The sequence below is a fragment of the Pteropus alecto genome, unplaced genomic scaffold (assembly GCF_000325575.1).
Source record: "Pteropus alecto unplaced genomic scaffold, ASM32557v1 scaffold98, whole genome shotgun sequence".
Lineage (NCBI taxonomy): Eukaryota > Metazoa > Chordata > Mammalia > Chiroptera > Pteropodidae > Pteropus > Pteropus alecto.
In genome coordinates this window covers 20765958-20784506 of record NW_006443570.1, presented here as the reverse complement: position 1 = coordinate 20784506, position 18549 = coordinate 20765958, and the positions used below count along the sequence as shown (strand labels likewise).

At 31.8% G+C, this 18549-nt stretch overlaps 1 protein-coding gene across 1 annotated transcript in view; it reads right to left on the bottom strand.

Annotated features, from left to right (window-relative positions):
- EFCAB5 (EF-hand calcium binding domain 5) overlaps window positions 1-18549 on the bottom strand; it is a 104672-nt gene that overhangs the window by 66018 nt on the left and 20105 nt on the right. The window contains exons 6-7 of the mRNA XM_025041615.1: window positions 14427-14496; window positions 11361-11428 (exon numbers count right to left, since the gene is read on the bottom strand). Coding sequence (XP_024897383.1) covers window positions 11361-11428; window positions 14427-14496 — 138 coding nt within the window. The remainder of the gene's footprint in view (window positions 1-11360; window positions 11429-14426; window positions 14497-18549) is intronic.

Here is an 18549-nt window from a genome sequence, read left to right as displayed (position 1 = left end):
GGGTAGGGGGAAGGGCGGAGGTAGATTGGGGAAAGGGGGTCAAATATGTGGTGACAGAAAAAAATCTAACTATGGGAGGTGAACACACAGTGTAAACATATATAACTTACTGTTCAAGTGTTGAAATGAAACTTATTAGATTTCCTTAACCAATGTCACCATAAAAAATAAATAAATAAATAAGAAGGACAAGTACCAATAACTCTTTAATTAAAAAAAAAAAAAAAAAGCAGCTCTCTGGATGATTCTTGTGCTTACTAAATTTTGAAAACTGTTAAACTAGATGATCCGGGGCAACTGATCCTAATTATACCAGTATCCTAAGATCCTGTTGCTTGATTCTTAATCACTTTTTGCTTGAATAGCCGGTATTTTTCTAATTACTAAGGTAGAATTATTGAATAGTTGACATTTTCTGGCATTATTGTGGCTCAATTTCCTAATGCTGAAAACAATTACTGATTCATGAAAAGAATTATCCTGTTTTATATTAAGCTTTTTGGAATTGACCTCAAAGCCATGAATTTTCTGGCTATGGGAATGCTATTAAAGCAAAAATTAGTTTAACTGTTTCTTTGAGACACTTCAACGTTCTGGATTTATAACCTATGGGTTTTCTGAATGGTCATGTTCCATAAGTGTGAGCTGTATGTCATAAAGACTACCAGTTACCAGCTCAACTACAAATAAAATTCCAAACAGAACAATTATAGCAGTTTGCAGGTATCTCTTGTAAAATCAAAAAAAGTGAAAACATATAGTAGCCTTGTGTTTTCATATCTTCCTAAGGAATAAATCAATTAATACCCATAAACCCTGAAATGATTGCTTAAATTAATTTAAGAATATAATTAACTACTAATATCCTTCACTTTAATAGCTCTGTGCACTGTTAAACATTTAAATTGTACTTAATCAGATTATCTTTGTGTGCTGGATTCCAATTTAATGAAGCTGGGGCTTTTCCTTTCTGACTTGAAAAATCAAAATATTAAGAATATGATGTCACATTTAACAGGTTGGTAACTACTATTAGATTCTACAGCTCTTGGCCATTGAGATTCACACTTAATTTAACCAGATATACTGGAGAGTTCCTGAACTGGGTGATGTAAGAGCAATAGGGAAAAAAAACTGTATTTGAAAACTATCTTAGGTATTAATTTCCAAACTGTATTTGTAAGCCCTGGTAGCAAATAATGTTTTCAGGAGTATCTGCAAACAAGGATTTTAAGAATATTGAAATACACAAAGTATATTTGCTATCTATCATTGAAGAGGTGGTGTGTTCACATAGTTTAAATATACTTTAACTCTTTTGCTTTTAAAAAACTTGCTTACAAAAGAATTGAACAAAGTCCCCATTTAATGTCCAATAATAATAAGAGTCACAGACCGAAACACACAATTTTACCCCTACTCATGAAATGTAACTTAGGCAATGTTATGCGCTGAGTTGTGTCCTCAGCAAATTCATATGTTGAAGACTTAACCCCTAGTACCTCAGAATGTGACCATATTGAAATAGGATCTTTAAAGAGGTAACCAAATTAAAATGAGATCATTAGGGTGAGCCCTAAGCTAATATGACTTTAGTCCTGATACCTTGTCTTGAACTTCTAGCCTCCAGAATTGTGAGAAATTAAATTTCTGATGTTTAAGTCACCCAATCTATGGTACTTTGTTATGGCAGCCCTAGGAAACTAATACAAATAATAAGGAATTACTCATCAGGCAGTTCCAGGATTTATGTATTTCTTAGAGTCAAAGATCACCTAGGAAGACACACACCAACTTGGAGGATTGTTCACCACAAGCCCTCCCATTTCCCTGGCCTAAAATTCCCCTTGTCCCTGCAAGGTTTCCTCATGTAGTTTCACAATATATTGCTGTCTCTACTTCCCCAAAGCCATCATTCTGTGCTTCCCTGCCACAGCTCAAAGCACATGAAAAACAAAGTGAGCAAAAACAAAACAAACAAAAATTACAAAATACAAAATTCCAAATAATAGAATAGAAAGCCACTCAGATATACACTAAATACAAAGCCTGGATTTACTAGAATAAGTTAAAGAAAAGACAATCTTTGGGTACAGTTGATGAAGCCTTTCTATTTAAAATTTAAACTTTGAGCCATGTTGATTTGAAAGCCTCAGACTATGCAATTAATATAAAACAACTGAGCATAAGGAAGTGACCATCTTAAAGCAGACTGCTATGGAGCAAGAACAGACTGAGTTCCAAAGAAGAGAATCCAGCAGAGGCGTGGCCCTTATTTCCCTCGGCCAAGAGATGCACCAGTTCCTCAGTGAGGCAGAATACAAAGTTAATATCTGAATCTCATTCTAGTATTTGTTGTTTTTTTGCATATAATTATTCTTAAGCCCATTATACATCCTCAGATTACTTGCAGCCCAGGCCTACTGAAGGATGCTCCAGAGAAACTGACCCTCACTTTATCAAGTCTCACAGTAAACAGGAACGTGTTGAGTTGTATTCACTTGCCCTTGGTAAGTGCATAGATGTGTAGCCAGAGTCTCCATAATGATAAAGTGAGAAATAAGGTCAAAGCAAAGCAAACTCCTCAATTAGGGTGACCAAATGCCTCACTTTGCCTAGGACTTTCCTGGTTTTAGCAGGAAACTCCTAAGTCCCAGGCAAACCGAGATGCTTTGAAACCCTATACCTTAATCCATGCCAATAGTCTAATTTCTGTGAGGAACTTTGGGAACCTCTGTTTGGAAGCATTCTGCGTCGTATCCTGCTTTATTTAACAAAGTATTTCTGTAAGTATCTATATCCTTTGCCATAAACTTTACAGCCTTTAACTGTGTCTGTGGCATCTTCTCATCACCATCCCATTGGGACAAATACACATAAAGCAAACTATATAGAGAGTTTTATTCTATTGTATGCATTCACCCATTCTCAATTCATTTGTTGTATTTATGTAATCACAAGACAAAAATATCTAAAAGTTTGTTATAGATAACTGGGAATGATGAACACAAATGACAATTCAAGACATTAGTCTGGAGCGGAACTGATAAGCAGGCCACACTTCCTTAGAGAATAGTCCTTTAAAAGGATTCACTCTTGTCTGAGAAAGCTATGCTTTATATTACTTTGGAGGGAAGAGTTTAGGGGACTGTGAAAAGAATAAATCAGGAAAGAATATAATCCAGACCAGAGCCAACTGATAGTATCAGTGGGAATAGAAGTGAGTCCCCAGAGGTGAAGAAAGAGGATCTGATAAGAGATCACCTCTCTCAGCAACTTACTCTGGGGTCTTTGGAGGCTCTCCTCTACCTGAGGCCATCCTTTCCCCTCACTCCACAAACCCTTGTCATACTAAAGATCTTGTACGTAGTCATCGTCAATGGTTTAGAGATAAGAAATTCCTTTTCCCTGGTAATGCATGGTGTGCCCTCTTCTTCTGATACAATTTTTCTCACAGAAATAGTCACTGTTATTAAGAACTCCATTTCAGGCACATTGAAATCAAAGACCCCAGCCACTATATGAAATATTGCTTCTATCTGGATAATGAGTTCCAAGTTCTAAACAATCAATCACGTTACAGAAACTTTTTTTTGGAGAGGGACATACAGCCACTTGTGGGAATGTCATTTAAAAAATTATGGGCACTTTAACAACTCAAGGTAACATTTACCTTAAGACATACCAAGAAAAATTTAGACATGCTTATCTCTCAGAATTCTCTTGAAGCAGATTAGTAGGAAATTCATCAAAATGAAGAGTATCGTAGAATTCAAAAAGCTCAGGAAATTAGGAGAACCCTCCTACCTAAAAGGTTAACTAAATTTTCTATATCCACTTCAATGATGTTTAGATAAAAAATATATACTTGAAATGGTCTTCTATTGATAAACAAATTAACTAATCACATAGTGAAATAAAAAGGTAGATCCTCCATAAGATTGAAATCTAGGAATTTCAAGACCGGTCCACTTATCAGCACTTACTTACTCCTGGCCTGAACACAAGACAATGCAGTTCGAATTGCTAACAGGAGCCCATTGAATTAACTCTAAGGGGTAAGACTTCCATTCCTTTTCAAATTTGTATAGGGAACACAATATCTACTTGAAAAACTCAATATCAGTGTTAAAATGATTTTAAAAAATGGTAAGTTTTGTCTCCTAGAATGAGTTGTCTTTTGAGAACCAGAGTATTCTGAGAATTTAAAACAAACCTGACACTCTTCCAAAATATACCTCGTATGTGCCTAAATATTCAACTTATAAAACAAAACGTAACAGTCTCAAAGAAACCAATACCTTATATATTTTAAATTGTTCCTGTCAATACATAAATGTTTAAAGAGTTGTTCTTAAGGTTCTTTTAAAGGAGATACAAAGTATGGCAAGTAGAAGAAATTTAAAACTCATAACCACCAGATGAGTTTCCTACATGAAACCTGCCTCACTGAATTCTCATTTTTCTTTTACTATGCATCCCTTGACAGTGATGAATATATTAATTCATAATATTTTTTACTTGTTCATCACTTCGCAATTGTCTTTTTGTGGTACATGTCCTTAATTTGCTTTGATTTTGATCCTTCCATTCCCTGGATCCTACTCTGGTTTTATCAGCATGTGTATGTATGCATTCACGTACACACACACACACACACACACACACACACACACACACACACACACGCCTGCATATACCCACAGGTACACTCTCATACAACAATGCATTATTTGGTCCTTAAGGGTAAGAAATACAACTTCTAATTTTGACATTTCTCCTAGCCCAGAGAGTAAATATTCAGTATATACTTAATAGCCAAGAAACTAGAAGTAAATATTCTAAAATAGTTACTTTTGGTCTTCACACTAGAATAAAACAGGTAAATAGAGAGTTATAGTAACAAAAACATCATCATATGTTCATTTATCTACCAGAAAACAGAGAAGCTAAGAAAACAATAGGTACATGGAAGGCATCTATGACCATCCTCTCTATTTGTCTTTTTCTCTGCAGCAATTATTACTTAATGACTTCATTTTCTCCAAACATGATCCATCCTGAGTGCTAAGTACACTGCTCATTACAAACCATCAGCAGGGCAATTGCATGGCATAGTTTCTCCACTGGATGGCACCCGTGTGTAACATCTTGACTTTAAGCCTGACCTTTATTTCATTTTCTTCCAGTTTCATTAAACAGGTTCTGACAAAATAGCCTTAAAGCAAATCTTTTTAAAAGCAAGTATTCCAAACACTACTTCTATGTCATATGTCATATAGGACGACTCCATGATTTATTGATCAGATAATTAAATATTTTCAATAAATACTTCTACACAAGAAAAACTTTCTTGGTTTCTAATTAACGTAACAGTTCTTGTTTATAATGAAAGTACATGAATATGTGTTATTTCCATTTCAGGAAGAGAAGCTGGGAAACATCAGGAAAACTAATATTAATGGCCCAAACTACTCATTAAAAACAAAATTAGATAGATAGATATCCACAAAGGTATTATGTAGAATGCTAATGAATTTGTATCAAGTATTATTAGATATACATCACTTTTATCCATTTCCTCCTTTAATTGTATGGAGATATATATATATCATAGATGAATACATATATATTCATCCATGATATGTATATGTATGTATATATATACATATATATATATGTTGAATTAATTAAAATTAATGAAAGGAGAAAAAAGTAAAATTGACATCAGAGTTTATAACATTTAGCACCAGAAAACAATGTCTATATTGTCTTGAGGTAAAAGAAAATGTGACTCAGTTATAGTGTACTCATCCAAGGTATAATTTTAGAGGCAATATGCAGACATTTTCAACATAAAAGAACTTAGAAAATATAGCATTTTTGTGATCTTCCTGAAAAAAATTACTTTACAATAAATTCAGCCATTTAAGAGATAAATCGAAAATAAATAACCTAGGAACAGCAAAGCCATTTTAAAAGGAATAAGAAGTGAACTTCAAATCCATTTAAATATTAAACTAAGATTAATGAACTATGGGAATAGTAATTATAAAAAAGAAAATGAATAGTAAATATCTGGATAAAATAAAAGTTATAAAATAACTAATTAAAATTGGAAAATACAAGAAAAAATATGGAAAGAGGTGAGGAAATATTAAATACCTTCATCCTTTTTAATAGGGTGTCAATTGTTATTTCTATAATTGAACTATATGATTTAAAAAAATAATGAGTGCAATCTTTCCAATCTTCATCGTATAGTCTTTTTTTAGAATGATTTTAGAATAATTTTTGTAAGAAGACATATTCAATTTCAGCAATTTTTCCTATTTTTACTTGTTTCTCTTTCTTCAGTTAGAATCAAGTACAATTAAATGTTTTAATTTTGTGTAATTAAAATTTCATAACAAAATTTATGATCATCTACATTGCCAAAGACCTATCTATCTATTGAGACAAAGTATGTAAAGCTGTTTAAAATGATGCTATCCTAAAGGTGGCATTGGTTATCTAGGTAAGAAATTAATGTGATTTTAAAATTCCCATCTTTGTATTTTTATGCGTTGTTTAAATTAATTTTTTGGTCATGATAATTTTTACAAAATTGAATAACTTTTTCTTGGAAAGTTTTATAATAACCATGGTCTTAATAAGAATTAATTCTAGGTTATGAGAATATTTATATAGTTATTTTATTTTTATACTTATCTATGTTTTTAAAATTCCTCACCCCACCCCATTTTTAAAAGTTTAAGACTATAATTTCTCATTTGAGTAAACATTTAGTAGCATTCCATAAAATCAGGTGTAAGATTTTGGCCCAAAAATTATTAAAGAGAGAATTTTTTAAATTTCCAAATTGTTGGGCTTAAATAATTTTAAAATTGGTTTATTATTCCAGTTTTATTACATAATAAGAGAATATAATATGTCAGATTTCTAGTTTTTAGAACTTATAAGGTTTTCTTGGTGGCCTATTTATAATAAATTTGACCAATATTCCACAAAAACTGGAATAGTGTCACTATAAGAAATGAAGTTTGATTCATACTTATATAATAAGTCTTACTAATAATATAATAGATTCTTTATATTCTTATTTATTTTTTACCTCTTTGACTTATCAAATACTTTTTTAAAAAAACATTTTAATACTTCACACTATATAGAAAAATGAACTCAAAATGAATCAAAAATTAAATAGATATATATGCAAGAGTTAAAACCATAAAATATAAATGTCTATCTTTATGACCTTGAATTAAGCAATGATTTCTGAGATATGACTCCAAAAGCAAAAGCAACAAAAGAAGAAATTAGAAAAACTGTACTTCATCAAAATTTAAAACTTTCGTGCTTCAAAGGACACCATTAGTACAGTAAAAGGATAACCCACGAAATAGGAGAAAATATTTGCAAATTATTATTAGACAATGGATTGTATTTAGAATATATAAAGAACTCTTATGACTCAGTAATAACCTAATTTAAAAATGTCAAAGGTTCTAAGTAGATATTTCTCCAAACTAGATATGCAAATGGCCAATAAACACATGTAAAGATGCTCAATACCATTTTAGCCATCAGGAAAATGCATTTCAAAACCACAGTGAGCTACCATTTCACACCCACAAGAATAAAACCAAAAATAAAAACCCAAAAGAATAACAAATATTGGCAAAGATGTGGAGCAACTGGAACCCTCATTCACTGTTTGTGGGAATGTAAAATGGTGCAGCCAGTGGAGAAAAGAGTATGGCGATTCTTCAAAAGGATCAACATAGAGTTATCATATGACCTAGCAATTCTATGCCTAGGTATATACCCAAGAGAATTGAAAACATACGTTCACACAAAAACTTACATACAAATATTCAAAGTTGCAATAGTCGAAAAGTAAAAACAACCCAAATGTCCATCAAATGATGAATGGATAGATAAAATGTGGTATGTCCATATACAGGAATATTATTCTGCAATAAAAAAATGAAGTATTGATACATGCCATAACATGAATGAAACTTGACATTATGCTAAGTGAAAGACGCCAATGACAGAAGGCCACATATTGCATGAAATTTAAATGAAATTTCCAGAAGAGGCAAAGCTATGAGAGACAGAAAGGAAATTAGAGGTTGCCTAGCCCTGAGGTTAGGAGAGAAATAGGAATGACTGCTAATAGGCATGAGGTTTCTTTTCAGGGTAATGAAAATGTTCTAAAATGGATTGTTTTAATGGTTACACAATTCTGTAAACCTACTAAAAACCACAGAATTGTATACTTTAAACAGGTGAATTGTAAGGGATATGTAGGAGGTTGAATAATGGTCCTCAAAAATATCAGGTCTTAATCCTTGGAACCTGTAAATATTACCTTATATGAGAAAAGAGCCTTTGTAGCTGTGATTAAGTTAACGTATTTGCGATGAGGAAATTATCCTGAATTATCTGTGTGGGCTCTAAATGCAATCACATGTATCCTTATAAGACAAAGGCAGAAGTAGACTTGACAGGTAGAAGAAGAGGAGGCAACGTGATCACAGAAGCACAGACTCATGATGTAGACACAAGTCAAGGAATACAAGCGGCCACCAAAAGCTAGAAGAGGTAGTTCTCCACTATACCCTCCACAGTTGAGTGCAGCCCTGCCAAAACCTTGATTTTGGCCCAGCGGTAATAATTTTGAGCTTCTGGCCCCCAGAATTGTGAGATAATAAATTTCTGTTTTTTTAAGTCACCAAATTTTTTTATATATTCCATTATAATGTTCTATAAACTCATTAAGCTTAAAAGTGTCCTATCATCTTTAATAATTTTAAATTTTATAAATGTAAAACTTTAACATTTACAAACATAAAAATAGTCTTGGTTGCATTAAATTATTTTTAATCTTGAAATCTCAATATTGTTTGTTCGATTGCTTATTTTCATTATCAGATATTTCTTTAACAATTCTCATAAGTTAATCTTTTTTGTCATTTTAGGTGTTTTGCTTATAAAGTGGAAATTGCATTTTTTTATTTATCAAAAATCACCAATCATAAGATAGACTATTGATTTAACAACAGATTATAGGAGTTGGAGAAGAGAAAAATATTATTTCATTAAATGTATACATTGATTATAAGATGCATATTTAAAAAAAACACTTGATTGAGGTATGATTGACATGTAAAAGTGACACATACATATTTAATATACATAATTAAATGAGTTTAGGGTAAGTATACACCCATGAAATCATCATCACCAAGGCCATATAAACATCTCCATCACCTGTAAGATGCATTTTGATTTCAGAAGTGCAAAAAGAAAACTATTCATCTTAGAAATGAGGAAATAGGAAATATGAAGAGGTCTCCAATCACATGAAGGAATAGGCAAAGTTGCATTTTAACATGACATTGCTAGAAAAGACCTCTCTTTGCAAACTTAGAAGACCTGGAAGTTAATTTTTACAACATTATTCTAATAATAGTTCTCTTAATTAAAAAAAATTTACTCCAATGATGTTATTTTGGCAATTTATGGATAAAATAGGGACTCTGGAATAAATCTATTTTCAACTGAAAAGGGGCAAAAAGTCACACTATGATTAATCTTTTCATTTCAGTCTGTCAAATTAAATTGCCTTTCTCAAGAAATATAAAAAGACAATGAAGGGTGACAGCTTTGTCAACTTTGTCAACAGCAGGCAAGGTAACAAGAGACCAAATGGAACTAGGACTTTTTCGCCACTTCTAATTTATCTGGGAAAGATTAAAAAAATTTTACTGAAAATTGTGATGTGCTATTTGCAGCTGAGTTTTTTAAAGTAAAGGAAAGCCTCCTTTCCATCTTTCCAATTTTGATTTAACTGATACCAAAGAATAATTCATGCATTAAAATATACACATTCTTGAGGAAATTCATCATAGAGAATACTCTTCTTTTTGGAAAAACTGAATTTACATGGGCACTAAAAAATTTCAGTCATTCAAATTTTGTAAAATGTTCTACTTTCACTTCCCATCGGGAAGAAGGAAAGTGATGTAGAGGAAATTTCATTTGGAATATTAGTTACTTTTAAAAGAAAGGTTTGTTAATAGAGTGGTATATTTATTGGGCTAGTCATATTAGGGGGAAAGTGAAGTTAGATTCTCACTTCATTATTTATCAAAATAAGTTTCAAATTAATTAAAAAATAAAAAGAGCTAGAAAAAAATGGATGGATATTTAGTTGAGTTTGGAAAGAACAGAACTGCCTAAGCATTTGAGCGATGGAAAAGACCTCAATAAATTTCCTTACATAAAAATTAACAAAAATTTCTGTAAGTTAGAAAATACTTAAGTTAGAAAACAGCTTTTAAAATTTTAAAACAATTGAGAAACTTTGAAAAATATTGGCTTGTTAAGTTAGATTTAGATACGAAGGTGGTTCAGAGTATGGGCTCTGGATCGCAAAGGAGATATAAAACAACTTTGGCCATTAGTTTGGCCCTGTGACTAATGAATACCAAATAGACAAATACAGAATCTAAGAAAACACAGAACATAACTAAGACAGGATTGCCAATTCTTATCTGTATGGTAATCATTTCAAGAAAGGTTTCAGAAATCCTTCATACAGAGAACCTTGAAATTGTATATAGTACCTAGTCATCACCTTCAGTGGAGCAAGGTTGTAGGAGAGCAAGAGAAAGTTACTTTGACTCAGACTCAGAGAAAAACAAAGGAAATTAGAAGAAAGACATGAAAAAATATAAAAGCAGACTATAGAAGACTTAGGATTCTGGTACCATTAATTGCTTCTTTTGCTTATTCCATTATAATAGAATCATATTTTCTCAGATGTAGACTTTGAAACCAAACTGACTAAATACAAATTTCCCCAGCTCGACTAACTATGAGACCTTGTGCAAGTTACTTAACCTTTCTAAATCTCACTGTGTTCATCTATAAAGAAAGGAATAAGGACTGCTGAGAGGATTACCTAAGTTAATATATGGATAGCTTAGGACAGTGCCTGGCCCAAGGCTAAGTTTTAAATCTCATTATTATCTGGATAACCAGATTTCACTAAATACAAGAGCTGATTTTTCTTGATCTTACCTGAAGGTGTCAGTAGAAGTTTTTTACACTTTCACATCATGAGTACCACTGACTAAAAAAAATTGTGAGATGCCTTTGTTTATAAGATGCAACCTAATTTCAGAGGCATTAAATTATTTTAAAGTATGCATCTTAGAACTGATAAAATAAGTTATTATGCTTTCATTTATTTTAATTCTAAGTTAATGTAGACATGACATTTACCAAAAGACAATTGAAACTGGCAAAATAATTTGATTCGAATAATGGGTAAAGTAACTTCTTACTTCTGTAAATTCCATTTTGTTCAATCTTGGTTCCATTGAGTCAGCAATATTCAATTGTTTGCAACATGCTTCTAATTGTGGAATAAAAGTTAATTGCTAGTTAGTTTGGTTATAATACATTCATATTTTATATTCACATTATAGTGCTTTAAGGAAGAACATAAAAGTATTTCTTAATTAATGTCCATCAATATTTACAATAAAGTAAATGATATATAGTGCGGTAACATTCCAATTACTACAAAATTATTATTTTTCCGGGTTTTTATTTAACTAAGCAACCCAAACACTGAAAACAATGTGCCTCCCTTTTTAATGACCAGGTTTAGATAAAGCAAAAACAAGCATGCACATCAATAGTATAAAAGACCGTTAAAACCTCTGTGTTGGTTATGATTGTATTTATGCTAGCAGGTTCTAAAACACAACACTTATACAAACTTTCTCTTAAGTGTTTTATTTTGTCTTTTAATGTTTCTTAAATTAAATAAACAATATATGAATATGTTCTTTTAGTAAAAGATTCAAATAATGCAAAAATATAAGCAGAAAAACATGAATATCTACCTTTTCCTTTATCCTCCACCAGTACTCACTCTAACCCAGAAGAAATCTCTGTCAATAGTTTATTGTCACCCTTCCAGCAACCTTCATTTTCTATACACACATACACTTTTGTTTTTCTACATATAAATATGATCATATTTGTTGGCAACTTGCTTTTTTCACTTAACCAGTCATCTTGTAGATCTTTTTAAATAGGATCCGGAACTCAGGGAGAAGGTTTGGGATGGGACTATGGCTGAGAGTCATCAGCTGAAATCATGGGTTTGAAAAGGAAAATCCAGGGAATGAGTAGTGTGTAAAATGATAATAGAGCCAAAATGAAACTCTGGAAAACAACATTTAAGGTGCAAAAAAAAGAAGAATCAAGAAATAAAAATGCTAAAAAGTGATCAAGATAGAAGGAAAAATCAAGAGAGAAAGAGATCATAAAAACAAAGAAAAAAGTTCCATGAACAACAGAATAATAATTAATGGTAAATGTAGCGGTTAGTTGGAATAAAGATTTTTTAAACTTCCATTTAATATGACAATTATGTGATCCTTATTGACCTTATCAAGATACAAACACACAAAATTATATGAGAATTCAAGATGAAAGAACTAATACATTGGCTTCCTCTCCTACTTCTAACAGTAACTCCTGCTAATCATGGGCTAGTACATAAAAAGATTCTTCAGTCACTCTTGATTTTTTTAACTCCTTATTATAAGATATCAATTTCTGTCACAAGAGGATTGTATAAACTTTAGTATAAGCTTATGCATTAAACGCTGTTATCCCCATCCCAGATCTTGCCCCCAAATTCTGGAAGATTATGCAAGCCAGACTGGTTTCTACCAGTAACAGTTGTTATTAGGTATATGTGTCTGTTCCCTGGCTGGACTTTAAGCAATTTAAGGTCAGGAAATATTTTTTAGTCCTCTTTGCACCCTCTACTCCATCACAGTATCTGGAATATAGTAAAGGCTCAAAAAATATTGAATGAATAAATGGTACAGAAAATAAATACTATACAGTATAGGAGGAGAGGAGAAACGGTCACTGTAAACTGGAGTAGTCTAAATTTCTCAATTTTATCACAGTCTTAAATAGAGCTCTCTTAATTCATTCCCCCATCAACAACTAAATAAGTAAAATAAGTTATTTCAAGGATTTTCTGAAAGGGAAATTGAGGTTGTGCTGACTGTGAAGAAAATTATAGTGTTTGGACAGGATGAAAAGGAAGAAAGAGAAAAAAAAAATGTTGTCATCAAGGTCCAAGCCATGTTTGAGGACCAGTGATCTAGAAAGCATATTTCATTTTTAAAAGTGAGAACAGACTTTAGACAATATATTATTATCAGTGTAATGAAGTGGTCAAAAATCAATTGAATAAAAATCAATTGGATATAAATTATGTAAATCTCAGGACCCCAACTCTAGTTCTCAATTCAACAAGTCAGATTTTTATTTTTACTTTTTTTTTTTTTTTGCTTAATCTCATATAAGGAAACATTTCTGAAAATAAAAGCATCAAAATCTGTGGCTATCCATTGGTGTGGTACTTACTATCACCCTCCTTCCCAGTGAGCATGGAGGGAATTTGCAGGTGAGTTTTTGTCATCATAATGATGGGGAGAAGATTAGGGACAGAACTCTTACAACTCCTGCATAATAAAAACTTTCCCCTTTCTGCCAGATATTCAAATAGGTGGAAAAAAAACCCTGCTTATAATAATTCCGAGTCTAGAATCTATCTGTATTTTAAATATAAACACAGAATATATTTTTGCTGTTGAATTTTTGAAAAATGTAACCACTATAAAACTTTGAGAGAAGATTGTACTTTGCTTCATTCTGGAAATTTACCAAAATTTGTTCACCATTTCAGGAAATTAAATAATGAGAGATAATATCATAAATTGTATCTAAACTCCAATACAACACATCAGTGTCAGTCTGCATTTTAGCTCTCCTATTCATGGGGATTCTACATATATATACAAATCCATTTATTTGCTCTTATTTCAAAATGCCAAATACAAAAAAAATGGTCGAGTGGATATAATTTTACTTTTTAAATATCTAAACATTCAATATAAGTCGGTATAAATTTCTGACTACTCCATTAAGTCTTATAGTGAAGTTATAACCAAGCATCTATATATTGAAATATAGAACATATAATTTTCTTACATCTTTCCTTGAATTTCTCCTTTATATTACAAAGATATGACATTACATCTTTCTTTTAAAATTCTATGTATGTAAGTAATATTTTCTAGGAATTTCATTGAATAATAAAGGGGTATTATAGAATATTTGTAATAAAGTGGGTTACTAGATTAAAAATCACTGATTGCGTCTCTGCTTTTCTACATTCTTCATCTGGAAAGAGCAAAAGAGCTTAAGTACATCTGTAGAGCTTTAAATAACACTTGTCTCAATACTGATTCATCTTAATTCAGCATCACCCCCCCACACACACACCTAAATAAAAGAGAGAAAAATGTAAATACTATAGTAATAGGTATGCTTACCAAGCTGGAAATCTGGATTTTGAAAAAAATCAAAAAGAACATTCTGAATCTACAAATCAAAGAGATCATGTATTACTTTTCAATAACCATATATTTAGTATTTTAGACAAAAAGCCATCTATATTCATTTTAAGTCCTGAGTAATCCTTCTAACCCAGGGACAGAAATAGTAATAATTAACTATTAATAAATAGTTATTATTTATTATTTAAATAATAAAATAATAATAATTTAGGTCATAGAATACTTCAAGGTATATAAAATGCTTTCATGTATGTCCTCAATGATTATCAACCTTTTTGTATAAAAACTAGAATGCTGAGAGCGATCCTGTTTTGTCCCCTCCAGGGACATTTCTATCAATCCTTAGACATAGGCATGATGGAACTAAGGTCCCTTTGGCAACCAACATGGTAATCCAAAGAATCCTCTATAACTCCTCATTTTTCAATCACAAAAAAAAAAAAAAAGGAAATTTCAGAGTTCTTCTTGGTCCATTTAAAAGAAAATAGACTTCATTTTTTAGAGCGGTTACTGGCTTTATAGGCATTGGTTTATTTCTGGGCTCTCTATTCTGTTCCATTGAACTGTGTTTGTTTTTATGCCAGTACCATGCTGTCTTGATTACTATAGCCTTGTAATGTAGTTTGACATCAAGTGGTGTGGTATCTCCAACTTTGTTCTTCTTTCTCAAGATTCCTTTGGCTATTCAGTGTCTTTCATGGTTCCATATAAATTTTAGGACTATTTGTTTTAGTTCTGTGAAAAATGCCATTGGTATTTTGATAGGGATTGCACTAAAGTCTATAGATTTTTGGGGGTAGTATGAACATTTTAACTATGTTAATTCTTCTTAACCACGAGCACAGTATATTCTTACATTTACTTGTATCCTCTTCAATGTCTTATAATTTTCCAAATATAGGTCTTTCATCTCCTTGGTTAAATTTATTCCTAGGTATTTCGTTTTTTAATGCAATTGTCAATGAAATTTTCTTATTGCTCTTTCTTAGTTCATTATTGGTGTATAAAAAGGCAACTGATTTTTTAATATTAATTTTGTACCCTGCTACTTTACTGAATTCATTTATCAGTTCTGATAGTTTTTTAGTGGAATCTTTAGGGTTCTCTAATATAGCATCATGTCATCTGCAAACAATGACAGTTTTATTTCTTCCTTTCAAATTTGCATACCTTTTATTTCTTTTCTTGTTTCATTGCTGTGGCTAACACATCCAATACTGTGTTGAATAAAAGTGGTGAAAGTGGGCATCCTTGTCTTCTTTCTGATCTTAAGGAAAATGCTTTTAGCTTTTCACTGTTGAGTATGATGTTAGCTATGGGTTTGTCATATATGGCCTTGATTGTGCTGAGGTATGTTTCCTCTATTCCCACTTTGCTGAGAGTTTTTATCATAAATAAATGCTGGATTTTGTCAAACACTTTTTCTGCATCTCTTGATATAATCGTATAATTTTTATCTTTCATTTTATTAATGTGGTGTATCACATTAATTGCTTTGCGGATATTGAACTAACCTTGCATCCCAGGAATAAATCCTGCTTGATCTTGGTGTATGATCTTTTTAATGTATTACTTAATTTGGTTCACTAATATTTTATTGAAGTTTTTCCATCTATGTTCATCAGGAATAATGGCCTATAATTTTCTTTGTTTGTAATGTCTTTGTCTGGTTTTAGAATCAGGGTAATCGTAGCCTCATCAAATGAGCTTGAGCGTTTTCCCTTTTCTTGAAAATTTTTGGAATAGTTTGAGAAGGATAGGTATTAATTCTTCTTTGAATGTTTTGTGAAATTCACCTGTGAAGCCATCTGGCCCAGGACTTTTGTTTACTGGAAGTTTTTTGATTACTGATTAGATTTCATTAGTAGTAATCAGTCTGTTCAGATTTTCTGTTTCTCTTGACTCAGTATGTTACTTGGAATGTACCCATTTCTTCCAGATTGTCCAATTTGTTGGCACATAAGTGTTTGCAGTATTTTCTTAAAATCCTTTGTATTTCTGTGGAGTCAGTTGTCACTTCTCTTTAATTTCTGATTTTGTTTATTTGGGTCCTCCCTCTTTTATTCTTCTTGAGTGTAGTTAAAGGTTTATCAATTTTGTTTGTCTTTTCAAAGAGCCAGCTCTTGGTTTCATCGATCCTTTATATTAGTTTTACAGACTCCATTTCATTTATTTCCACTCTGATCTTTATATTTCTACTCACTTGGGGCTATGTTGCTTGCTATTCTTTTTCTAGTTCCTTGAGGTGTAAGGTTAAATCAATTATTTGAGATTTTTCTTGTTCTTGAGATAGGCCTGTATTGTTATGAATTTCTCTTTAGGACTGCTTTTGTTGTATCCCATAGATTTTGGGTCACTGTGTTTTCATTTTCATTTGTCTCAAGGTATTTTTTTTATTTCTTCCTTGATCCCATTGTTAACCCATTCCTGGTTTAGTGGGATATTATTTAGCCTCAATTTGTTGGTATTTTTTTCCAGTTTTTTTCTTGCAATTGATTTCTAGTTTCATACCATTGTGGTCAGAGAAGACGCTTAATATGATTTCAATCTTCTTAAATTTACTGGGACTTGTTTTATATGCCTAATATGTGTTCCACCTTGGAAAATGTTCCATGTGCACTTGAAAAGAATGTATATTTTGCCACTTTGAGGTGAAATGCTCTAAAAATATCTGGTCTAGTGTATTATTTAATGCCATTATTTTCTTGTTGATTTTCTGTCTGAAAGATCTGTCCACTTGTGTCAATGGGTGTTAAAGTCCTCTACTAAAAAAAAATAATTAAATAAAAAAGATAGAGTCCTCTACTATGACTATATTACTGTCAATCTCTCCTTTATTTCACTCAGTATCTGCTTTAGCTAAGTGCTACTATGTTGAGTGCATAAATGTTTACAAGGGTTATATCCTCTTATTAGATTGATATTTTTATCATTATGTAATGTCCTTTTTTGTCTCTTATTATAATCTTTGTTTTAAAGTCTGTTTTGTCTGATATCAGTATTGATGCCCTAGCTTTTCTGTTTGTTTCCATTCACATGAAATATCTTTTTCCATCCTTTTAGTTTCAGTCTGTGTGTCTTTTGGCCTAAAGTGGGTCTCTGGTAGACAGCATATGTATGAGTTTTGTTTTCTTATCCATTCAACTATCCTATGTCTTTTGATTGGAGCATTTAATCTATTTACATTTAAAGTGATTACTGATAGGTACATAGTTATTGCCATTTTATTATCCACATTCTTGGTCTTCCCCCACCCTTCTTCTTAAAGAAGTCCCTTTAACATTTCTTATACTACTGGTTTGGTGGTGATGAACTCCTTTAGCTTTTTCTTTTCTGGGAAGATCTTTATACCTCCTTCAACTTTAAATGATAGTCTTATTGGGTAGGATAGTATTGGTTGTAGGTCCTTACGTTTCATCACTTTGAATATTCATGCCAATCTCTTCTGGTCTGCAAAGTTTCTGTTGAGAAATAAACTGACAGTCTTATGGGAGCTTCCATGTAGGTAAATAACTGCTTCTCTCTCGCTGCTTTTAAGAGTCTCTCTTTGTCTTTGATCTTTGGCATTTTAATTATGATGTGTCTTTGTGAGGGCCTCTTTGGGTTATCTTGTTTGGGACTCTCTGTGCTCCCTGGGGTTGTATGTCAATTTCCTTCTCCAGGTAAGGGAAGTTTTCCATCCTGATTTCTTCAAATAGGTTTTCAATTCCTTGCTCTCTCTCTTCTCCTTCTGGTATTTTTGATGTTGTCCCAGAGGTCCCTTAAACAATTTTTATTTTTAAAAATATTTTTCTTTTTTTCAGTTCTGATTGGGTTTTCTGCTACCTTGTCTTCCAAATTGTTGATTCCATCTTCTGTTTCATATAATCTGCTATTGATTCCTTCTAGAGTATTCTTCATTTCAGTTATTGTATTCTTCATTTCTGACTGGTTCTTTTTTTTTTTTTTTCATGGTTTCTACATCCTTTTTTTATGCTTATCATCTTTTAGTTGAAGTTCTTACTAAGTTTCTTGAGCATCCTTATAATCAGTGTTTTGAATTCTATATCTGGTAGATTAATTGCCTTCATTTTGTTTA